This window comes from Mustela lutreola, chromosome 3, assembly GCF_030435805.1.
Source record: "Mustela lutreola isolate mMusLut2 chromosome 3, mMusLut2.pri, whole genome shotgun sequence".
In the NCBI taxonomy this organism is placed as follows: Eukaryota; Metazoa; Chordata; class Mammalia; order Carnivora; family Mustelidae; genus Mustela; species Mustela lutreola.
The window spans coordinates 102730120-102756321 of record NC_081292.1 but is presented as its reverse complement, the minus strand read 5'-3'; the positions used below and the strand labels follow the sequence as shown (position 1 = coordinate 102756321).

The 26202-nt window shown below is 39.7% G+C and overlaps 1 protein-coding gene across 2 annotated transcripts in view; it reads left to right on the top strand.

Moving 5' to 3' along the window:
• CNTNAP5 (contactin associated protein family member 5) overlaps window positions 1–26202 on the top strand; it is an 842021-nt gene that overhangs the window by 757527 nt on the left and 58292 nt on the right. For both annotated transcript variants that reach the window (XM_059166599.1, XM_059166598.1), the window contains one exon: window positions 25938–26068. In XM_059166599.1, coding sequence (XP_059022582.1) covers window positions 25938–26068 — 131 coding nt within the window. The remainder of the gene's footprint in view (window positions 1–25937; window positions 26069–26202) is intronic.

Below are 26202 nucleotides of genomic sequence, written 5' to 3'. Positions count from 1 at the left end.
CAGGCAGAGGGAGAAGCAGGTTCCCATTGAACAAGGAGACCCATGTGGGATTTGATCCCAGAACCCTGGGATCATGACACAAGCCAAAAGCAGACGCTTAATCGACTGAGGCACCTAAGCATCCTAAAGCCATGTAATCCTTTACAGGAAATACAATTTTGTATTTGGGGACAATAATACAACCTATCTTAATACTTGAGTAATTAGGAAAGGCTTTGGGCTCACTCCACTTACAGGTAAGAAAATTGAGGGACAACATGCTGAAATGGTGTGTGTAGACTCAATAAACAGAAACAGAGCTTGGCTTAGATCTCAGATTATCTGATTTCTAGCCATTGATTTGTACAGGCATCTTATCTCTTTCTACCACCTGCATTTTCTTTCATCCTAAGGTAGTGCTTCTCCAAATTGGTGGGCATCAGAACTACCCATGGTCGTCCTTGAAGCACAGCTTGATGGGCCCCACTGAGAATTTCTGGTTTGTTATTGTCTACAAGTGGGGCCTAAAGAATTATCTTTTTATAAAATTCCCAGGTGATCCTGAAAGTATTGGCCCAGGGACCACACTTTGAAAACTACTGCTATAAGGTACAATCTCCAGTGCATGGTGCAAAGTATAACTCCTATATAAGTGTGTGTGTGTGTGTGTATGTGTGTGTGTGTGTGTGTGTGTGTTCATTCTGAAAAACTGAACAATGAGTTGGATGACTTGGGCTTACATCTTTCACGTGCCTCCCTAATACTTAGGAGAGGCTGAAGGGTCCTTAGAGCAGAATTCCTCAATGTGTGGTTACCAGTCTGGTAGCACTGGCATTGCCTGGGAATGTAGTGGAAATGCAGATTATTGGCTCTGCCTTAGAACTGCTGACTGCTAATTTCTGAGGATGGGGCTGAGGCTGAGGCTTCTGTGTGGTTGACAGCGATTCCGGTGATTTTGATACACACTGACCATGAAACCAAGAACCATGGTTTGGTCCTATAGACACTTCTGTGGCTACACTGTGGGACATTGAGAAAGGTCTTCAGGCTCCTGTTATTCAAAATGTGGACCCCAGACCAGCAGTTTCTTTGTCACCAGGAACCTGAGCAATGCAGGATCTCAGGCCCCTTCTAGACCTACTGATTTCTCCTCGTGTTCTGGAGTTTCTTCTCACTGCATAGTACCTGGTTTCTGTCTTATCATCTAGCCATTTAGTCTGCCACAGCTGGCTACTTCCCTTACTTTTGATTATGATTTTATCCCTGGATGATCCTTAGATCCATATTCTGTAGCCTTGGTATTTGATAATACTTCCCATCTTCCTGCTAACAGAGGTTCTCAGAACATTATTGGGTAATAGCTCCTGACCCTCTTCTCTACTAGGTAAGTGTGGGAGGTTTAGGTAAAGGACTCTTGGAATGAGGACTTGTGATTCTCCTGATTTGTATTTTTCCATTAAGTTCCTTCACCTTCCTTCATTACAACATTGTCTGTTTCACTCTTCTTTTTATCCTTTGAGACTAGCATTTTGAGAAATTTTAACCAATCTATTAAATAAATAATTATAGCCATACTATTGTGTATTTATGAAACACAAATCATCTGAAGAACCACTGTGACTGCCATTGCATGAATTGTTCGTAGAAAAGCATTGTGTGCTTAGTAGCCCTTTGAACTAGATGCATTATTGCCATTTTTGAAAGTATTTCTGTACCCAAAAGTTATTTAGTCTTTGCTTCAAGTTTAAAAAAAAAAAAAAGTGTCAGGCTGCAGACAATGAAATCAGAGAAACAGATCAACATCTCAAATGATTTCTAGGCAAACTCTGAGTCACTTCACTCTAAATCTGTGGTGTTTATGTAGCAAATGCAGATGTTATGTTTACTCGCTTCTAGAGCATTTGCTAAAAACACTTGGCTTGTATGGGAAACTTTTCCTGGGATATTCTGTTAAACTGTGCATGTTTTGCCTACCAAGAGAGATTTTAAATTAAAACAAAAACAAAAATAAAATACCAACTAGATCTCTGGCAGAAATTTTGGTAGGTGTATCTTAAGTAAAAACTTCAGGAAGAAAATATTGAATAACAAGTCAGTATATACTAGCCCATGTATACTTTCGTGTGCCCAGCATTGTGCTGAAATGTGGAGAGATGGAGGGCTAGGTAGAGGTAGAGGTAGAGGTTTAGGTGCATAAAACATTCTTTTTGTCCTTAAGGAGCTCATGGTTTGCAGAATAAAAATAATTCAGAAAAAGAAAATATAGTTATTATCATAAATGCTGCATTAATGCAACCAAAAATTTGTCTCCAATGCAAGGACATTTCAGACAGTAAAAAGGGGTGTTAATAATCATTTTACCCTCATACCTGGGGTAATTTGGATTTGTTTCTGGCATGCCAATTATATACTCACAATTGGTACTCACAGGTATGGTGTAGGCTTGCAACCGACCTCTTCTTGGGGTATGATTATGAAAAAGTATCTTGGGACACCAGATTAAAACAACAAACAAACAAATGAAAACATAGCACACCTCCTTGTCATATTGATCTTTAGAGGTCACTTGTTATATATTAATGAGCTATTGTGTATGGTCTGGGAGCCATCTTCTAAAGCTGACCCATCATCAAATGCTTAGTGTCCTGGACTCACCAGCAGTCCCTATCCATGTGATTCTCCTTGTCACCATCACACATTGCACCTTGGCCAAGACCTTCACCACACTGACCCTGTGACTAGATGCAGAAGAAATTATAGAGTAAAGTTTACAAGAATCTAGGTTTAACCCTAACTTTAGTGCAAACCAGGCCTGACACTTTTTGCAAATCAGTGAACTCCAGTCTCAAGCAGGAAAACAAGCCTTTCCTGCTCACGTTGTTCTTTGGTGCCCCCATCAGACTAAAGAGTGGTATAATAGATGGAAAAAGGTGGACGTAGGGACAAATCTCAGTTCTGACCCTCCCTAGCTGGGTGACCTTGGATAAGTCCCTGAACACATCTGAATCATAGCATCTCCATTTGTAATAACAACAGGACCACAGAGGGCAGTTCTGTGGACTGACAGCAATGACGAGTGTGTAACAGAGTGGCTACTGCAAAGTTAAGTATTCAGTCACGCGATGGGCTGCCGTCATTGCTCTTACTGATGCAGTTGTTGACTGCACCATGGGGCTGGCAGAGAACAACGGTTCTGATGTTCTTTCAGACAAGTGACAATATCCTTTCCTAGAACCCTCTGGGAATCATCATCCCTTTTTTCCATCTTTGCATGATATTTTCAATTTTCTTGCTAAAATTCCAGAAACAGTTTGCTGCTCATTCCCCTGCTGCATTCCCAAGCAGGAAGTAGCATGCTTGCAGGCAGGTGTTGGCTGTTTGACTGAAAGGAATAAACAAAAAGCTGTGATGCACAGTTTGCTAGGATGTTTTATCCATTGTGTGCCATGGAAGTGGGTTCATTAGTGAGAAGCTAGCTCTGAAGGGTGCCCAAGGCAGAACAGTCAGAAAAGGCATCAGTCAGTATCAGCATCTGGTGAATGTTGGCATGAGAAAACCTGTGTCTGTCAATTATTTAAAAGATCGTCCTGTCCGGAACTGGTGATCCTCATGGCAACTCCCACTGATTCGTAGCAGTCCCCTGGGAACAACTGGGAAGCTCCTTGGCCCTGGCTGGAAGGAGGGCGTGATTAGCAGTGTCTGCATGGGATGGAAAGGGGAAATGTACGTGTGTTCTCTTAGGGCCCTACCTGTCCAGTACCTAAATTAATTGCTTGTTCACAGGACTGTGATATAAGCAGAAGTTCTTATGCTTCATTCACTAATTTCTTCATTTTTAATAGTTCTTGTATTCCTGGATTTAACATATCTTTCAAGATCTCAGAGATCAAACAAAAACTTGTTTAATTCATGTTGTTCTTCCCTATGCATTCCCTTTTGTCCCCCTTGAAAACAAGAGACTTTTATTCATGCAACTCTAACAGCTACTCATATATTCATTACCATTGTAAAAATGGGAGAATGGCCCAGAAAAAAGACAATACCAAAAGCTGGGAAATACTAGATAAATGAAAATAATAAATAAGCTATGTATATTTAGAGTTCTTGATAAAAATACCATTTTCTGCTAAGGTCTACCTACCTTTTATTTTTTTTCTCAGACAGAGCATAGAGTATGTGTGATCTCTTCTCTTAAATCATAGTTGGGAGATAACAAATTTATATTCTTAAGGTAATTGGAAAATTGTGATTTATTTTCCTTTAATAGGAGTTATTTACTATATTTTTCTCATCTCCAACAAATACTTGTTTGTAGTCAGAGGTTGATATGCCAACATTGGGAATGTTTCCATGTAGTTGTCCATCTAAAATCCCACTAAAGCCAACTTTCCCTCAGGAAAGTTTCTTGAAGGTAACAGGGTGAAGCTATGAGGGGCCACTACAGAAATTTGGTATTGGTTGTGGATTAGTCCTTCCCTGTGTGGGTAGAGCAGAGAGAATAAAGGCATTGGAAGACTGGGAGCAGAACTTCAGCGGGAGAGACGAATGCACCACGAAGACTCTTTCTTGTTCTAATCAGAACCCTTCCCAGTCAGAACAGATTTTGAGATGGAAATACTTGGGAGAGTTATACTTTTGGGCCAGAGGGTGGTTGCCCATCAGAGATCTCCTTTTATTTTAGATTCTGGAGAAGAGGGAAGGCAGTATGCTTTCTGCAGATCTACTGTCATATCTACATTTCCTGGCAGATCTACTGTCATATCTACATTTCCTGGAATGGCACCTTAAGGTGACCTCCTCCAGCACATTCAAGAATATCTAGAATTGGATCCATGTGTATTGTGTGTGAGATATTTCTGTGGGTAGAATTCCTAGTTTTATTAGAACCACAGAAGTGTCTTTAATTTTAGAAAAATAAGAAGGGTCAGGAAGGAGTCCTTATAAATAACATTGGCTTATTTAATAAAAGATAGTGAACTTAGGGATTTAAATCTCTCTTCTGGCTATTCTTGGATTTTAGTATACTTTGCTGTTTTTATATATCAAAATACTTGTGTATTAATTTAGTTAACATAGTATTTTCAAATAATGTTTTTTAACCTGAATTATTTAGATTTTGAGACCTTACCCAGATATTTATGACTGAATTAAATATTAAAAACTAAAAGAGGTAGTTTAGTTTAAGAAACTTTATGGTCAGGGAACACCTGAGTAGTTTAGTAGGTTAAACATCAGACTCTTGATTTTGGCTTAGGTCATGATCTCAGGGTCATGAGACTGAGCCTGGCATTCGGCACCACATGGGGCATGGAGCCTTCTTGGGATTCCCTCTCTCCCTCTCCCTCTGCCCCTCTTCCACCTCACATGAGCTCTCTCTCTTTCTCTCTCTTCCTTTCTCAAAAACGAATGAACAAACAAACAAACAAGAGCAGTCAGTTAAAAAAATAATAATAAAAGAAACTTAATGGTCATATCCTGCTTAAAACCTTTCCAACATAATTCATCTTGTTTATTTTTTTTAATTTTTTAAAAAAAATTATTTATTTGACAGACAGAGATCACAAGTAGGCAGAGAGGCAGAGAGAGAGGGGGAAGCAGGCTCCCTGCTGAGCAGAGAGCCCTATGCAGGGCTCTATCCCAGGACCCCGGGATCATGACCTGAGCCGAAGGCAGAGACTTTAACCCACTGAGCCATCCAGGTGCCCCAATTCATCTTGTTTAATATCATTTCCCAGAGTTACTAGTGAAGCTAAAAATTGTAATTTAGTCACATGGCTTTTTCACAGAGTCAGTTTATGCCCCATAGATCTTCAGATTTGTTGATGGAGCAAACTTAGAACTGGAAAGGGGATAAAAGCCCTCCCCCACCCCAAAGCAAAAGAAGTATGTACAAAGGGAGGTAAAGAAAGAAGGGGGGGTCAGATGGTGAGAGTGCTTCCAGGACCACTTCCCAGCCCCTCCGCAGGCTGTGCTTTCTTCTGGAACACAGCCCAGAATTCCCTCTCCTTTCTTATCCTGTTTTGCTTTAGGACAAGATATGTTATCTTAACCTAGAGGATCTCAAATTGTGGTCTCTGGACCAGCGGCATCAGCCTCACTTAAGAATTGGCTGGAAATGGGAATTCTGGTGCCCCACCTGGACCTACTCATTGGAAATTTGGGGTGGGTCCCAATAATCTGTGCTTTTAGCATGACTGCAGGTGATTCTCACATAGCTCCAGGTTGGGAAACATTACCATAACCAGGTAATATTTCCAAAACTTGCCTGTGATAGGACTCACTGGGGTAGTTGGTTAAATAGATACCTTCCCAGGTCTCTTCTCAGAGATTTTGATTAAGTGAGTGTGTGATGAGGCCCCCAAAATGGCGATTGTTGATGAATATTTACAGGGATTCTCATCATCAGGAAGCTTTGGCACCACCAGGCGGGCTTCCCTCCCATATCCCATGGCACATTACCTGCTGCCCATGGGCCACAGCAATTTTCAGCAGCATGCTCCCTCAACCCTCTGTGTCCAGGTAGACCTGGGGCAGATGACATCCCTGGATCTGCCGTCTCTGAACAGCCAACTTGGTGCCTGCAGCATCTTCACAGATACCATGATGAGAATGTCATGACACCTTCCACCTCCCAGACATGCCCCCTTGCTGCCCTCCCCCCACACCTCAAATAAGCCACAGGAACCAAGCCCTTCTCCCATCATGGTCTTGCAGGAGACTCAAGCCACCAGACAGCAATTCTTCAGCCCAGCACCCTGGGCGTCTAGCGGTTAGAGCAGTAACTGAAGACAAAGTGAGGAAGTCAGAGAAACCATAGCCCGCTTATATCCTTATTTGATTTTTAAATAAAACATCACGCTTTCAGCGTTTGTTTTGTGTAATACATTTTGTTTCTTTATTGCAATTATCAGCTAAATGTGATGTATCCTTTTGTAAGTAGTTCCATGTCAGGATAATAAACACTAATGCTTATTGCCTGCTGTAATAGAGTAGTTCTAAGGCAGCTGTGTTCTCTTGTCTGTCTCTAGTTTTTCTGCCTGCCTCCTTGCTGGCAGCTGTCTCAGATCGAGGCTCTCAGTGCCTAGGGAGCCCTTTAGCTTACTAACTGCAATTGGTTCTGGTCTGGATGAACTATACACCATGGTCAGGGGTGGATGAAAAGTCAGAGGAAACTGTTTCCAAGCCAGTTTCAGGTTGCCCTTCCTCTGAGGTGCACCCGCCATGGGCCATGGCTGAGCCAGCTGACTCGGGCGGGATGAGGAACTTTGTAGTTGACAAATCATACCTGGAGGGCTGATGCCATGTGGCCATGACCTTGGAAGAGCTTTTTCGTTTCTCGGAGACTGTTTCCCTGCCATTTTTCAATAACGATGCGTACTTCTCTCTCTCTCTCTGCCCCCTCTCTTTTAATTCTGTTATGAAAAAGAAGAATTTGTAGAACACCTAAAACCATACTTGCCACATTTTCAAAAAAATGCAAGTTCTGTCTTCTCTTAGTCATTCCTCAGTTGTTTGTATAATTCATTTGCCAGAGAACCAGCTTCTCTAGAAGAATAATGTAAGTATCTGTTTAACAGGGACCCACCATGTGCCTTGCACACAAAAACCAAGTGGTTAAAGGGAACCATTTAGATAGCACTTACTACATTTCAGACACCATGTCAAGTGCCACCCTACGCAGTAGACACTTCCGAATCACAGATGATGGAGCTGAGAGAGAACAGGTTTAAATAAACTGCTGATGAATTCACAGATCCAAGATTTGTACCAGATATTCTGCTCTAAAAGCTATTGATGAAGCTATTCTTTACTATTGATGACCCAGACTTCAGCTTTGAGAGGCTTTCAGTCTAGAGCCTGAAGCCTAGTGTTTTTATTCAAAGAAAACCCCCCTCTACACACACACATGCATGCACAAATGATGTTTCCCTTAAAAATGAATTTTTAGACAATTGACTCTGTTGTTTCATCTCGCCAGCTGTACTTTCTCTGAAGAGTGGATTTACGGAGCGCAAATCTCCAGGGAGAAATGGCTAATTAAGGCACAGGCTTCCTAGCCAGCTGTTGCACGCAGAGAGAGGTAGTTCATGTTTAAATATCCAGGCTGTAAAGGGGAGGTGAGGCAGCAGAAGGCCTCTGCAAGCTGCCAAGAGACATTTCTTGTTGAATGGCACTGGAAGCAGAGACTGACACAGCACAATCTGTAAGTAACAGGACTGCGGGCTCCCCTAAATCGTGTCAGGGAAGCTCTGAGTAACACTGTTACCATGGATTCAAGTGCACTATGGCATTGAAGGTGCCACTTGGATACCCAGCAGGTATCTCCTTAAAACCTTCCTTTGTTGTACTTGCTTTCAAGATCTCTTTAAAATGATTCACAATTAATACCCACTCTGGAGGGGTGGGTATTAATGCATACAACAGAGAGCATAATTAATGTGACTTTTATCTATCTATCCCTATATAAATACGAATATAATCAGACTATGCATACAGTGTTAGAAATATTGTCCTTTAATATTTTGTTATGGAATCTTTCCCTATACTTATATAGTGGCAGATAAATTGTATTAGATGACAACTTGTTCACAATTTTTCCTGTCCTTGAATATTGGGGTTGATTTTTAATGTTTCGCTTCTTTTATGGTATAATGAGTTACTTACTACTGAATCTTGGGGCCTCAACAATTGCCCTGGTTAATTGCTCAATCTGTATGAATGCATTTACTTTGCCAGATTGTCAAGGGTGCTGCAGAATTTGGTAAAGGTTCCATGTGACACCTTCGGCCAAACTTCTAGAATGCAGGGTGACTTGCCTAGGAGTTAGCATCCTTTGGGGTGGCAACATCCACAGCCACACATAGTACTAATGAGTCTAAGTCATAAAATCATAAAACCCAACCCTGCTATGGCATTTAGCACCACCCTGTACCTAGGCATGGAGCTTGGTGTCCAGCTTCTGGAAAACTAGTATTTGCTCAATGTCTCCTATGTGTTGTGCAAGGCTAGAGACCACATTAGGTCTTTTTTTGCTTTTTGTTTGTTTGTTTGTTTTTTGAATGTTGTTTTGGTTCCCCTCTTTTTCAAAATCACATATGCAAAACCGGTATTAATATTCTTACCTGTGGTACCCAGGTTGGGTAAACATTTGCCTTTAGCTCAGGTCATGATCCCAGGATCCTGGGATCAAGTCCTCTGCTCAGTGGGAAGTCTGCTTCTCCCTCTCCCTCTGTGCTAGCTCTCTCTCTCTAATAAATAAATAAAAACCTTTAAAAAATATTCTTATTTTCCTCTGGGGAACAGGGAGTTTAGGTGACTTGCTAAAGTTCATACAGTAGAGAACAGCTGACCAATTCTTTCTATGTGACTGACCTGGCACAGATGTACCAAAGAATTACATCCCTTGCCGCAGATCACACATGCTGGTATCAATAAGGAAGACTCTAAAGTGGTGACAAGCACATCGACCCTTCCACTCTCCCTGTCAGAGGAGTGACACCTCCGTCCTTCCTCTGACCTAACTGAGAGCATATCAGAGAGAGAAAGGGGACCTGAAATGGAGGTGGGCAGCCCTCCACTTTGTTCTCTGGTGAGCCAGACAAAAATTTAAAATAGAGAGGGTAGAACAGAAGATGAAGAGACAGTGGGAAAAAAAAAATATAGCATTTTCCAAGGGGAAATGGAAATAGCTATAGGGGAAAAATGGCTATATAAGCAGATTTAAGAAACTTATTCACCTCAGAACTGTGAGTAAGATTCTGGAGTCACTGGGTGGTTAGGCAGGTGCTTTGTAAAGCTCAGAGCCTACACACAGTCCAGTTGTGTGTTAGTAGCAGGAGTGTGAAGCTAATAAGAGCAGATATTTAAATCATAATGCCATCTAAAAATAAAAGTGGCCTCTAAATCAAAATTACTTCTGCCACAGACAGCTCACCCCTTTGCAGGTTTTTATTGTATCCATTTGTTCAGACTAAACACTGTGTCCATTTTGTGACCTGTTTATAGAGGGGATAATTGGGAGTGGGGATTGGTGTTCTGTTTTGGTTTACAATTCCTCAGAGAGAATTCTTGGCACATTTAGTCGTAATGATGATCACTGTCCTTCCTGTCAATCCTCAGATACAGCTAGTGGGGGTCATTACCCAAGTAATATGGTCTCTTGAGGTGGGGGCTGACTAAAACATGCTGTGTCCATGGCAGCTTCTATCCATGCTCTTGAGTGCTCTGCAAATGAATTCTCCCTACATCCGGCAGGAGTATGCCTTGGGTTGTTCTGAAATTGTTTAACTATCTTCCATGAGTGTCAATGTATAACTACACTCTTACCCAAAGAGGCCATAATCTCTACTGAAGAGTTATTAATTATACATGTACCTAGTGTTTGTATTCCAGCTTTCCCCAGGGAGCTCAAAGCACTTTGCAAATATGAATTGCAAACAATAAATAATGCCTTTGACTTCTAAGAAACCTATCTCTGAGGGTTTAAGCTGATGCATCCCTGAGCATTCAGTGAAGCCCTCCCTTCTTTAGGGCAAGAAATCACCTCCTATCTTCTCCTGTAAGAAAAAGCAGGATTAATTTGTTTGCAAAACAGTAAATAAATAAGAACCACTGGCTGCTTTCTATATAAACTTGCTTCTCCTAGGAAATCACCAGTTCCGAAATCTCCCTTTCACTGAGCAGAAATTTGAACTTGAGACAAGGATCAGGTCTTTCAGAATTCTTCACGGCTGCTGTCTACCCTGCAAATTGTACACATTCAATTGATATCAATTGGTAATGAGACCAACTCTCCAGGTGGCTGTTTCAGAACTCACCACCACTCTTGCTTTTTTCCAATTCCCTGTTGTGTAAATGGAGCTCTTAAATATGGCACTGCATTAATACAGCTCTTTGCAGAATCATTTTACAACAACAAAAATGATGACTCGGAGTATCAAGCCCATAATGATGATGATGATGATGATGATGGTGATGCATCCTTTATCCTGATTCCATATGTAATTCTTGCAAAATAGCTTCAGGGATTACATAGTAATCAAAGTAATAACTATGACACAAGCTAACATTTATGAATGTCATGTTGCAGATACTCTGAAAGTTCTTAATAGGGCTTCGATTCTCAGGACTTCATGACGTAAATGCTATGACTATACCTATTTTGCATACACAAGAACTGAGGTACTGGGAGACTGTTCCATTTACCTAGGACCTCACTGGTAATATAGAGAGACACGGGGGTCCGATCCTGGCCAACAGGCTAATCTTAACTATTACTCTGTCCTGCTTTTCAGAAAACATTTCAATAGGCACACAGGCTCAAGATTTTAACTGGACCGCCATGTCCGTAATTCTACCATGATTCTGTCATTTGAAGGGATATGGAGCATCTTATGAAAAAAAAAAAAAATTATTCCCATACATTATAACCAGTCTTTGAACTGGAGAGCAATGTTCCTAAATTACCATAAAGCAAGATCTTATTACACATGGCTGACTGAATCTAATTGGGTTGCAATCCACACAACCTCCCTGTCAATGGCTCTTAAATGTCTATTTCCAGCCAATGCTTTTCTCCAAAATTCTAGTCCCCGCATTTCTTACTGTTTTTTGCTACCTTTAACTTTGTATTTATATTATAGCCTTAATACCTCACATAAATTTTAGTAGTTAAAACCTGCTTTTGTCCCATTTTTAAATCTCGTCTTTCCTTTCCATATTGCCAGTGTTATTCAAAGCTATTAATTAATACCTTCATTCTTTAGATGACTGTTTACTAACTACCACATACCAGACGTCTTTGATAGGTACTGAAGACACAGAGGTGAGCAAAAGAGAGAGCACCTCTGTCTTCCTGGATCTTAAATTCTTTGGAAGAGTCATATGTTAATACACTAAGAGAAACAATTATAAACTCTGCAGTTTTCTGTGAGAAAAGTTTCCTCCTATCAAAACTGGGGGAGGGGCCAAAGAGGGTTTCCCTGGGGGAGAAATGGGAGAAGGTAGGTGGGTGGGGTGGATTCCTGCAGAGGAGATATAGAGGAGATAGCACCTACAGACACTCTTTGTAGGCAGACAGAAGTGTGTGGAGTTGCTGACAGGTGGTCGCGCTGCCCACAGAGAATGAGGTGAGTGATGTGAGGGGGTCAGCTGTTACAGAGCATCCCCAGGCCTGGAACCCTTTGTCATGGTTCTTCACTTTGCCTTAACACACCCATCCTTTCATCAAACCCTGATGATCTTGGTGTGCCCTCTCAAAATTACCTTTTCTCTTATCCAATCTGGCCTTGACTATGCTGTAGGCCTTTAGATGGTTTGCAGGGCTCTTGTCCCTAGCTGTCCTAAGGCACTGAGGCCTGGAGTTTTTCACTGCAATTTTTCCAAAATATATCCCACAATATTGTCTCCATTAGAAACTTCACTAACTCCTCAACCCTTGCAGTTAAACTCAAACTCATGGGATGGTATATACAGCCCTGTAGCATCTGGCATGCATGGTTTTTACATGGGGAGCTGAACTTCCTTTCAGAAAGCTTCCTGCTTTAAAAGCTCTTTTCTCTAAACTAGAATGTATTGTCAATCATAAGGAACTTGGAGAGCTCTGGAGATCTTTGCTAAACAGTGGAAAACACCAATGTAATTATTTTATTTTTCTTTCAAGAAAAGCACACCTGTCTCTCTTTCAGTGTTTCATGAGTGAACAAATATATTTGATGTAGTAAAAAAGTAACATTAGCTCTCTTAGTATGCACAGGTTTTCTGGAATGTGCTCATTCCTTCATTTGGCAGATATTCTGGCAGCCCTGACTATATGTAAGAACGGTGGAGGAAAAACTTTAACGCCTGTGAACCTCTTTTGGCTGCAGTATAGGACAACAGGAGGGGATTAGGGGGAGATGGCTAATAGGTTGAGATAAGATTAGGTAATTTAAGTCTTCTGACTTAATTATATTGATAGGTAGGGAGGGTTCTTCACAGGGAAGTGAGGCTGTCAGGCATGATGAAATAAGGTAAATGTGTTGTTGATACAGAGGAAAGTGAAAGAGAAAAGCAGGTCAGTGGGAAGTCAATGCATGGCTTAGGCATTGTAGAATATTGGGGGATGTCCTTGAATGAGGTGGCCACCTTTCCACCTGTTAAATTCTCGCATCAAAGCTGGAACATTTCCTCTAGGTCATGGCATTTGTTCTGTTTATAAAATTAGGTTTACTTTCCATCTTCACTGGGAGGTGTGAGCTCCATGAGAGCAGAATCCTTGACTGTGCAGTCTGAATGTCCAGGAAAAAAAAAAAAAAAAAGCACATAGTAGGTGCTCAGAAGACAAAAAAATGTGGAGGCTTAATTATATGGCCTTTTATTATTTTTTTTCCTCCAAGACTATTACTAATGTTTGCTCTTGCTTACTTTTCTTTTTTTCTTTCTTCTACTTTTCTTTCTTTTCTTTGTTCTACTTCATAAAATTCATCATCTCAATAGAGAACAAAGTTTCTTGTCTTTTCTCTTCAGTGCATATGTAATGTGTACATCTTTTTGAAAGATTAAACTGCATAGTTAGGCAAGGGTATTTCATGTGTGTAAGTGTGCCTGGGTAAGAGGGTGTGAGTGTGTTAGTATGTTGTGGGTATAGGGTGGAGATGTTCTTTGTTCTTATTTCATTTCTTTCGTACTTCATATTCAGACACAAGAGGTGGAGGAGAAAAACAAAGTATTCTGGGCTGCTACTGTCCTCTCTTCTCTCTGTTCTGCCTCAGATCTGGAGGTGGAGACCCTCCCCCAGCTTCTTATCTACCTCAAATCCATGGCGGCAGGTAAACAGAGCAGTATAGTCCTTGGGTTCAAAACCTCCTGTTGCAACTGAGACTTCAGGCACATTTTTAATTTCCCTGAGCTTCACTTTTTCTCATTTGTAACAAAAATAATAACTATTCCAAATTGTTGTCATGTCACAGCCTCTGACCCAGGGAAGTGGCTGGCTCCTTTTAGGAGTGGGACGAGACTCTTGGGAAGGGGTCTTGGGGAAGAGCCAGAAGCAGGCTCTTTAGGTCTGCATCTTAGGATATCCCCATTTGTTCCTTTACTCCCTTATCAAGTGAAATGTCCCATATGAATACACAAGAGCTTTTACAAGTTTGGCATGGGATAGGCACTCAGTAAACTTTATTTTTAATCCATTCTCTGAGCTTTCTCAAATGCAAGTTTCCATTTCCATGGCTAAGGCCCATGCTGGAATAAGAAGGAATAAGGTATCTAAAAGGGACAACACTCTGGATGGGGCCTTCATTTCTTTCTTTCTTTTTTTTTTTTCAAGATTTTATTTATTTATTTGTCATAGAGAGAGAAGCAAGAGCAAGCACAGGCAGACAGAGTGGCAGGCAGAAACAGAGGGAGAAGCAGGCTCCCTGCCAAGCAAGGAGCCCGATGTGGGACTCGATCCCAGGACGCTGGGATCATGACCTGAGCTGAAGGCAGCCGCTTAACCAACTGAGCCACCCAGGTGTCCCGGGGCCTTCATTTCTAACAGGTGGGACTCCCTGTTGAAGAAACCCTACCCACCAAGAAAGGCCTCATGCTATTGTCTCTGTGCCATTAAACAGGATCCTGTGGTTACATCTTGATGATTTTGCATTGTGAAAAGTGCCTGAAGTTATTCATGAGCTACTTACACTATTTGTTAATGATTGTAGAAAATGGTTTAGGAAATCATCTCTAATTGACCATCATTTATATTTTCATTTATGGAAGTGCCTGAAGCCAGCACTGACTGCTCTGTAATTTCTGCACTTGGCAGGCTGCATGGCACTGACGGGCATCAGGAAAACACAAAAGCCCAGGCATCTGGGTGCCATTCTGACCATGCTACACCTTTCACACCTGTAAGCTTTTTAACAAATCATGGTTCTATGCTCAACTTTTTTTTTTTTTAAGTCTTCCTTCTTCACCATTGCCAAGTGGTATGCACAGTATTAGATGCTAAAATACTTTTAGACCTGATTATTAAGTGCAGGTTGGCTCCTCTCCCCATCACATGGATATATTTGTGCTCTGGGTCAATCACTGCTGGCCCCAGTCCTCGAGTGACATCACTAGAAAATGTATCAGGATTGTCATCCAGAGCAGCACTTTTGAAATTATCTTTATAAATAACACTTAGAAAAGGCAAAATTATGATTTGAAGAAATAATGGCTCCCTAGAGGTAATGGCTTCCTTAAGGAACACAAGATTTATATTCAATTGATTATCTTCTGCTTATTCTCCATGTGCACACCTGCATTCCATCCAACCACAGACATGCACACCCTCTTCTGTTGCTTCTCCCTACCTTTGACTTGCTATTGCATCTTTTTCTTCCTTTTGTCCTCTTGCCTGTGTGACCAGGTTTTGTGTGCTCTTTATGACTCCAGTTCAGGGGTTATCGCCACCACTGGCAATCCTTCCCTGATTTTCCAGTTTTTTCACACAACAGATGTGTTTTCAGTATTTGTCTTCACTGTATGGTACTAGTCTTTTTATGGTCCTGGGTCACTCACTAGGCTGTGTGTGTCTTGGGGGAAAAGCTTTGTCTTTCTTCTCCAAGCAAGTGTTCATAACACCATTCCTGGAACATCATGGTGTGTCCCTCCTTTGTGCTGCATGTTGATGGAAGCCTACTCCTGCCAAGCTCCATATCGGCCACCATGGGTGATGGAAAGAAATAAGCACCAGCTTCCAGTAGAAGTGCGGGTTCTCAGTGGCATTTCAGCCAACCTGGTAACAAGTCGCAAATCGTGGCCCAGTATTTCTGCAGATTTGCACCGTTTCATACTGTCAGTACCTGTTGTCATCAAATTTTTTTTTGTGAATGTTCACAATACATGAATAGCTAACATTAGTTCCAAATAATGTAAAGTTTTAAATGCCATGATCAAAAGCATCTATATTCAAAAGCAATTGGATCATAAAAAGTGAGCATAAAATTTACAAAGCCGCCTCATCCTGAATACTTTAAAGACTAATTACTATGTTGAGTTCTAATGACTATTGCCTTCAAACCCCATAAATCATATACAAATAAGAGGAGAGAGTTTTTAAATGTAAGTGAACTCTAATTGGGTCTCAGCAGAAAGGAAAATAGATCTTTAGTAGCTCAATGAAATCTCTAAGCCCATAAAACACCAGACAGTGTTTCCCATGGAGTTTTGGGATCTGTGCCTTTTACACATGCTGTAAAGACTGAATTCGGAGAACAAATCTGAGCCAAAGGAAACTGTTTGATTTCAAATATATCATTTGAAAAATAAAAACAAAAATAAATTCAGTTCCTAATTTTGTCATTCAATGTATTTTTTTTTTTTAAATTAAAAAAAGAGGATCGTTCCATAATGTAAACCATAAGGAAACAGGGGTTTGGACAGAGTACCATGGAAGAGGAGCAGTTGGTCTGCGTTTATTCCCAGTAATGGGACTATTGCTATGCAAATGACTTTTGAGTTAAAGGTAAGACAGGTTGAGGAATATTTTGTGCAAACGTAAACAGAACCACTGAAATAGAAGACGATAATTGTTACTTATTAAGGTGCTTAGAATAGGGTTCAATGAAGTAAACCAGAACCCATCGCCAAATAAGCTGGAGGATTTGGTACCTGTTTACAACTTCCTCTGAGAGTTTTCAAGGTTGTTTTTGAATAAGAAATGAATTGAGCCCTAGAAAATCATCATAGCTGAGTGGATCTGGGAATGCTCAGCGCATTGCAGTTACTGACTCATGAGAAATTCTCAAATAGCTGAGGTTTTTTTTTCCAGGATAACTGGTTCTTTTCAGTTCTAATCTCTCCTCACCTTCCACGATAGAAATAGGAAGAACAACCTTAGTGTTTAACTTTGCCATGGAAATCGACTTTATCTTCCATGAGGCTTGCAGTACTGTCAGTATAAATGTATGCTTTTTCCAAGAAGCTTAAAAAATACTTTTTTTTTTTTTTTAATTTTAGAGGCATTTCACTGAATTTAGCATTCAGTTGTGCATGCAGTGATTTGTGGACAAGCTCTGGACAACTGAGTTTGGCTTCAAAGTGGCCACAAATTGGTTTTTAGTGTTTTCTTTGTGAAGTCTAGCTAAGTAGGATTATCATGCAGACATATGCCTTCCTCCAAAAGGCCTTTATTTTTCTATGGTGGGTGCATATAAAAGAAGAGACCTAAAGCATGACTACTACCCTACAAGGAAATCCAGATTACAGTTAGATTAGAGGGAAGAGCTGTGTGAAATGACTGGTAACAGGTTAGACAAACTATATTCTCTTTGTATGCAAAGTTAGTGTAAAACAAGAATCTGTATGTCATAATTTTTGATGTATAAAGATGAAATATGAGGAAAAAAGTTTAGACAATCCCTAGAACAAAATAGTCAACTCCTATTTAATACTATTAATTATACCCATAACAATACCTAACATTCATAGCTGTAACAATGAAAACTATTGAAATTATCATGATCAACCCTATATGTTGAAGCATGGGTGACATAAAAGAAATATTTTTCATATATCACCAAAACCATTCACTCCTTCAGTCTATTAAAAAAATCAATAAATATTTATTGAATCCCTCACTAGAAGCTAGGCATTTTTTTCTCTACACTGGGTATACCCCAGGAAAAAAATACAGGTAAAGTTCAGTTATGGAGCTTATAATTAAATAGATAATGAAAATCACTAAACAAGTTAAAAAAAAAGTATGAATTAAGAAAAGAGCAGGATGGTGATAAGTACTCTAAAAACTAGTTATTTGAAAACAAAACAGACTTTTCTACAGTGTTTTACCAAAGTCTTTGTAAGGAATATTTTTACATAGTGACTCAGAATCAGTTTGTATGACTAAAACAATATTTCCCCTAAGTGTAGGGAATATTATTCATATTTTCTGTTTTGGACTCTTCCATTTTATTAAATCTCTGCCTTTATGGAACTGACATTCTAGTATACAGATACAGACAATAAATAATAAATGTTAACAATAAGCAAAATGTTGCAAGGTGATAAGCTCTGTGTGTGTGGGGGGGAGGGCTGGGTCAAGAGGTCAGGAATACATATAAGTGAGGCGAGGGTCTCACAGTTTCTAACATGGCCATCAGAGAACTCTTTAAACAGGTGGTATTTGAGCAAAGACTTGGAGGATTTTGGAGTGGGTGTGGGTTTTGGGGGGACATATGGGTATATCCAGAGAAAAGTGTTCCAGGCAGAGAAAACAGAAAATGCAAAGTCTGAGACAGATATATGCTTGTTAAGGGAAGCATCATGACTGGGTCCCAGTGAGAAAGGGGAATGGGGAAGGTAATAACGAAAGGGGGAACGGGGTAGGTGATAAAAAAAGAGAATCAATAAAAGTGATTGGACCTTATAATCATAACAAAGACATTGCCTTCTAGTCTGGATGAGATGGAGAGTCATCGAAGGGCTTTGAGCAGGGAAGTAGTTTATCTGATTTACAGCAACTGATCTGATTTTTATTGATACATATGATTTAACAAGATTGTTCTAGGTGCTCTGGTAAGAATAGTCTATAAGAAGCTAAGGCTAGAAGAGGAGTAGTTAGGAGGCTTTTGAAATCATCTGATGAGAAATGTTGGCTATTTGGATGAGGGTCATAATGGAATTGATGGGAGGTAAAGAAATAGTTGGACTCAGCATATATTTTATTTTATTTTATTTTATTTTAAAGATTTTATTTCTATTTATTTGATAGAGATCACAAGTAGACAGAGAGGCAGGCAGAGAGAGAGGAGGAAGCAAGCTCTTTGCAGAGAGCCCGATGTGGGGCTCGATCCCAGGACCCTGGGATCACAACCTGAGCCAAAGGCAGAGGCTTTAACCCGCTGAGCCACCCAGGTGCCCCTCAGCATATATTTTAAAAGGGGTGCATAAAATTATGTCATACTCTGCTGGAAATAGGGTATGAGACAAATAAACATGAGGGGAGATTCTAAGATTTTTTGGGCCAATCGCCGGGAAGTAGAGGCTTGCCACTTCTGGGTGGGAAGTTATGGAAGGAACAGGTTTAGAAAAGAGGATCATAAATTCTGTCTTGGGCATCTTAAGGTTTGAGGTTATTAGACATCTGAGTAGAGATGTTGAGAAAGTAATTGTATAGAGGAACCTGCAGGTGGCAGGGGAGACCAATCTGGAGATAGAAATTTGGAATTGGTCTACATTTAGATAATATACTGGGTTCAGTAGTGTCCCTCCAAATTCACCTCAGAACGTCAGAATGTGATTTTATGTAGAAATGGCACAACTTAACACAACTTAATTAGTTAGTACAATTAACTAGTTATGGTAAAGTCATGCTGGATTAGAGTAGATCCTAAATCCAATGACTGGTATCTTTATAAGAAGAAGGGATAGGGATACATAGACTCAGGGACACATGGAGACACACAGAGAGAAGGACATGTGACATGACAATAGAGGCAGAGATTGAAATAATGCCGATGTAAGACAAGGAACACCAAAGATTGTCAGGTCCCAGAAGAAACTACGAAAATACAGGAAAGATTCTCCCCTGGAGTCTTTAGAAGACTTGTGGAAATGCTGACACTTTGATTTCAAACTTACAGCTTTCCAAATTATGTGTAACAGAAATTCTAGGTTATCAAAAAGATAACATTGGAACCCTATCACTGGATGAGATTGTCAAGGCAGTGAGTATTGAAAAGTCCATAGACTGAGCCCTTGTACTTGAACATTAAGAGGGCAAGCAGAAATAGAGGAATCAGTGATGCAGAAGGAGAAAGATGGCCAGTGAAGAAGGAAGGAAACTAGGAGAGAGAATGTCCTGGAAGCTAAATAAAGAATTTTACAGAGAAGAGAGTGACCTGTATAGAATGTTAAGGAGAGTTAAGGGGAGTTAAGATGGGGATTTTAAGTGGAAAATTAGATTTAGCAACATGAAGGTCATTAATGACCTCAGCAATAGAAGTTTTAGGAGAGACCCAGGGGTGAAATCTTATTGGAGGGAGTTTAGAAGTAGATGGGAGAGAGGAATTGGAGACAGGAAATATAGATAAAGCCTCAGGAGTTTTATTGCAGACCAAAAGAGAACAGAGAAAAACGGCAATGGCTAAAGTTAAAAAAGTTGAAGAGTTTTCTTTTCATTTTTTCTCCTTTAAGATAGGAAAACATGTTAATGGAAATGAAGCAATACAGAGGATGAAACAACAATAAAAAAGATTGTAAAGGAAGGGGGATGTTGGGGCTCAGTCATTAAGCATCTACCTTCAGCTCAGGTCATGATCCCAGGGTCCTGTGTTCAAGCCCTGTGTCAGGCTCCCTGATCAGCGGGAAGCCTGTTTCTCCCTTTCCTACTTCCCTGCTTTTGTTCCCTCTCTTGCTATGTTACTCTCTGTCAAATAAATAAAATCTTAAAAAAAAAAAAAAAAAGTGGGGTATGTTGGCTAAATGATGTCTTCAAGTACATGAGAAGGATGAGAAGCAATGCATAAAATGATATTAGGTGAGATCATGGACAGTTTATATAAGTTAAATAATAGAAGGTAAAAAACACGGGTTTAGAAATTGATAGGTTAGTAAATATGGTGACAGGAGGTTGTGGATGTTGTGAGAACTGGCCATGCTGGTGGAAGAGCCTTTAGATTTGCCATGCACCCTGGGTATGTAGGCTAATTTTCTTTTTTTTTTTTTTCTAAAGATTTTATTTATTTATTTGACAGAGAGAAATCACAAGCAGATGGAGAGGCAGGCAGAGAGAGAGAGAGGGAAGCAGGCTCTCTGCTGAGCAGAGAGCCCGATGCGGGACTCGATCCCAGGACTCCGAGATCATGACCTGAGCCGAAGGCAGCGGCTTAACCCACTGAGCCACCCAGGCCCCCGGCTAATTTTCTTTAGATACCAATTTTTGTATGTCAGGCCAGTCACTCATATGTCTAAAGCCCTTTATGGGACCCCTCTTTACAAGCACAAGTCCAGATTCTTTGTTACTCTGGTGTGAACCTTCTTTGCCTGGTCTCTCTCTACTAATCTCTCCAAGTTTCCCTTCAACATGCAGGATCTTATTTTTTTTTCCATCTTTCAGAATGAGAAGGTTGGTTGGGTGCATGTTCTGTTAATATGCTCATCAACGCTAATGGCCTACAGCTTTACTGCTTCAAGCATGGTAAAACTCAACAGCATTGTTCTTAAATCTCTACAACTGCATAAGCATATCACCTTATATTTTGTTCTATTTTGTTTTCCTAGCTAACTTCTACCTTCCTCCAACAAACCTCTTTCTCTGAAAAACACTATCTCATTACCTCAGCCCTTTAACTGCTCATAATTTTTGTTTTCATTTTCAGATTATTTAAATTCTAGTTAGTTGACTTACAGTGCAATATTGGTTTCAGGAGAATTCAGTGATGCACTAGTTACCAGCATCATCATTTTGAATGCACAAAATGTGTATGTTCTGTCAAATCATTTACCTTTCCCTTTGCTCCACCATCAACATCTCTGCCCAACCACTCATCCATCTTCCCCACCACACATCTCTTTGGAGTCAGGATGCTATACTGGAGGGAACATGTACTTTGAAGTTCTGTACTTCTGAGTTTGAATCTTCTTCTCCTTATTTTTATTATCATTCTTTATTTGTGTAGCTGTTTACATCCCTGAAAATCTAGTTCCTGATCTGAAGATTTAATTAAAAAATATCAATATCTTGGGGCACCTGGATACCTCAGTCAGTTAAGCATTTGACTCTTGATCTCAGCTCAAGTCTTGATCTCAGGGTTGTGAGTTCGAGCCCTTCTTTGGGCTCCACACTGGGAATAGAGCCTATTTAAAGAAAAAAAAAAAGAAAAAAGAAAAAAAAAAGGAAATCATATCTTTAGGGGCACCTGGGTAGCTCAGCCAGTTAAGCATCTGCCTTCGGCTCAGCTCATGATCCTGGGGTCCTGGGATCCTGTCCCACATTGGGTTCTCTGCTCAGTGGAAAGTCTACTTCTTCTTCTGCTTTCCACTTGTTTTCTCTCCCTCTATCTCACTCTCTGAAATAAATAAACAAAATTTTTAAAAAATGAAAAGAATAGAAGTATCTTTAATACAGAATTAAATGTCTAAAATACAGTAGGCGTGTATGACCTTGCTTTTGCTTTCAACTAGATTATAAACTTTTTCAAAATAGGACTAAAATATTGTAACTATTCATTTATTTAGTATCTGGCACACATTAGGTATTGAATAATTTTTAGTTCATAATTTTGGTGGAGTGTTAATAAAATTCTCCAGAATGGATTTTTATTCAAAAAATATCTTCTGAAGGATTATGATAGCCAACCCTGTGTTATACTTTATAGATACAAAGATGAATAGGCAACTACCCCTCCTAGGGGCCTTAAATTCAAGAGGAAAGACAATGTAAACATGATAAATTTAGTTTCTTACTAAAAGTGAGCACAGTGGCAATATAGTAGATTATGCCGCCCTTAGGGGTTAGTGAAGACTGGGTCACATGAGCTGGATGTAAAAGAATGACGTGTAACCTGCCAGGAAGAAGAGGAGGTAGAGGAAAAGAAAAACACACAGAGGTAAAGAAGTGCATTATTTGGAAAGATGCTGAGTATTCAGGTATGATTCAGATATGAAAAATATGTATGTGATAAAGTTAGAAAGGTTTAAAAAAAAAACCTTTGTATATCAGGCTAAGAAGTTGGAATATATCATACAGAATTAAGGAGGCTTAGGATTTTTTTAAATGCTAGAGTTGCAAGACTGAATACGTGTTATAATAGTCACACTAATGGCAGCGTGGAAGACAGTAGAGTAAGAACACTGGAAAAGTGGTAACCAGTAAGAAAAAAGAAAACAAAATCATGTTTTTAAATGACTGAGATGAAGGAATCTTTACCCTAAAGCCAACTCAAGAATTCAACTAGATATTATTTGGACTTTTCAATTTTTAGTTTCTACTTCATTTTTTCCCATGCTTATGAATAGACAATTATCGAGCAGGATATGAATAATAAAATGACCTGCTAAATGGTATGTGGTATCCTTTGTTGAATATTAGAAGAGTTTTGAAATAGAGCCAACAGAGAGACCAGGGAGAAGATCATGTGAAGATAAAGAACATCTGAGTGATGCATCTACAAGCCAAGGAACGCCAGGGATTGCCAGCATCCATCAGAAGCGAAGAAGAGGCATAAAAGTATCCTAGCCTAGAGCCTTTAAGAAAACATTTTGTACTTCTAGAATCCAGAACTATTGTCCAGATAAAATAAATTTATGTTGTTTAAGGAGAAAAAAAAAAAGAGAAAAGAAAAGAAAGAAAAGAGATCCAACATCTCCCAAGGAGAGCATGGCTTCTCCTTAACCTGAAGGTCTCTCTCCTCAGCTAGAAACATCCACATAGATATGTAGAGATGATCTGTCACTGATCAATTTAAAGCCTAGACAAATCCAACTGTAAGCTTGTCAAACCTATGTGCCTATGAGTATTTGGAATGTGCGGTCCCAATGGTCAGGACTGCAGGTCTCTGCTCTATAGGATGTCTTATGAGGTGCACATGAGTGATACAAAGCTGTCCAGGACAGATGTAACCAAATCCTAATAGGCTGAGTTGTCACTCCGAAGAGTCAAGGTTTTCTACTATGCTTCTGGGAGACCAAAGAGTTCTTTGGGCCAACATGAGGTTTTGGGGTGAAGGTGGGTGGAGGGGAGAGGACAGTGGCATCAGCAGCCTAGAGGTAGCCTCCCATTCTTGTGTCAACTCAAGAAGCTCCAGGGTTGTTCTGCTTTCTGTACCTTTCACTTTAGGTTTCATTTAATAAAATATTCTGTTTTGTTAAATATTTTATTTTTTTAAGTAATCTCTACACCCAACATGGGGCTCAAATGCACAACACTGAAGTCAAGGCCCCCAAAAGTGCTCTAATTTGCAAACAATTTGAAAACGACTGGACTAGATATATAAGGCAAATCCAGATGCATGGGAAAGAGATAGAACCCTAAACACTAAAAAGAGACAAAATATTCAAGCCAATTGGTTGGAATCCAAATCTGAATTAATTCCCTGAAACATCACAGCCTCAAATGCAGAAGGATAAGCTAGTGCAGACACAACCAAATTGTAGAGGGAACCTTCAGGAATTATCCACTTCCTCAGGCATACCACTCCTTGTGTTCTTCTGAAGTTCTCCCAGCTTTGAGTCAGTAACTACCAAGGTGAAACAGTTTCTAAGAATAATTCTTTGGCCTCTGAATTTATTGAGAATATGTATCCCCTAGATTTGTACTGTTTCAGAGGAGTTATTTCTTTAGATATAAAAGTTTCTAAGCCCCACTGAATTTGTTCATCCTTCCTTCCTGCCTGCCTTCCTCCCTTCCTTCTTAACTTCCTTCCTTCCTTTCTCCTTCCCTCCCTCCCTCCTCTCCTCCTTCCCTCTTCTTTCCTGCCTCCCTCCTTGCTTGCTTGCTTGTTTCCTTTAAAATTTACTGAGCATTTACCATAGTCCAGACACTGGGAATCTAAGATATGTGCAGATCCTCAAGGTGCTTAGAGATTTGTGTGAGAGACAGGTGAGTATACAAATAACACAGTCCAGTACCTGTTAAAGTAGAAATGAGCAGAGCCTGTAGGAGAAGATAATGATTGCATCAAAACTCCTAAGAAATTGATATCAGTATTTGTATGGCTCTAGAAGAACTGGTTGCAGTATTTTAGACATAAACTGTGATGTTGAGGATGCTTCAGAAAACTCTGATAGACATGGTCCCTATGAGATTGTTAACATGTAAGATGGATCATTGTGAAGCAGGTGTTAGAGAAGAGGTTTAAAATATAAGTTATTTTAAAATGGACAAATGCATACAGAATACATTTGCAGAATCTGCATGTGTATATGAATTACCCAGACAGTGGAATGGCAAGACTCCAAATACCCTCAAGAAATGTGGTCCTCATCACCGTACCTAACACATAATTACCACATTCTGATTTAGTTTATTGGGTTGAAATAGACATGAAAACACTCCAGTTCTTAGAACTGGAAGGAGTCTGGAAGAGCATGCCACTGAACAACCCACCAGTGCACATAAAGGGTGTTTCCTTATCATAGGCTGGCTGTGGCCAGGTCCCCTTGCCCTATACCTGAACATTTGCACCACCACTGCAACTCAGCAACTCTCAGCACCAAATATGCTACTGCTCCAGAGCTAGTATTTATATTTAAGTGATAAAAACCCAGACGATAATAGTTAGGAAACCATATGTAGAAATATGCAACAGACAGAGCCAAAAGGAGAGAGAGCAAACGAACCAGGGAAAAACCAGCATTAGCTGTAGTGGTTCTTGTATCAACTGATTCAATTGTGTATCGGTCTAATAGGCCAAATGTTTTTTTTTTTTTTTTCTATTCTGGCTTAGATGATTTTATAATCTTATTTCACATTATGTAGTATGAAATTCCATGAAGGCAATTAGGAAGTAAAGGAATTATAAAAAGTGGTAGGAATTGAAGAGAGAATGGAAAAGGATTCTATCTCATTAAAGTTTTGACAATCCAATTACACAATAGACTTGAACTTCTTTTATATTCCAACCTGGCATTATGGTTTTTCATCACACACACACACACACACACACGCACAACACACACAAATTTTGCACATGTACTCAGGATTTTCCATATGGACCCAGATGTCATAATAATACAGCATTTTAAAAAATTTGAATAATGAAATTTGTATAGTACATATAGTATATATATATAATAATATAATATATAGGATATATGTATATACAAATAGTAATATATGTATGCTATACACTATATACATGTACTAATATAGCATTTTTAAAAATTTGGATAATAAAAGGATATATATAAATCCTTAGAAAACAGTAATGATCAACTAAGATAATCTGATAATATTTTTGCATTTTGTGCATCCTATGTTTAACTCTAATTTCTAATATTTTTTCAAGGAAGCTTACAGGTTCGCTATCAGCTAAGCAAGGAAGAAACCCACGTTTTCAATATTGATGCAGAGAACTTTGCTAACAGAAGGATGCACCACCTGAACATTAACCGGGAGGGAAGAGAGCTGACAATTCAGGTACCTTACTTCTCTTCTTCTCATTCGACCAAATATGCTTTGTCTGTTCAGTAAAATTTTCTGAGCTTCTACCCTAAACCAAGTGTGCAGCCAAGTTCTAGAGACAGATACTTGACTCCAGCTTTTGAAGAACT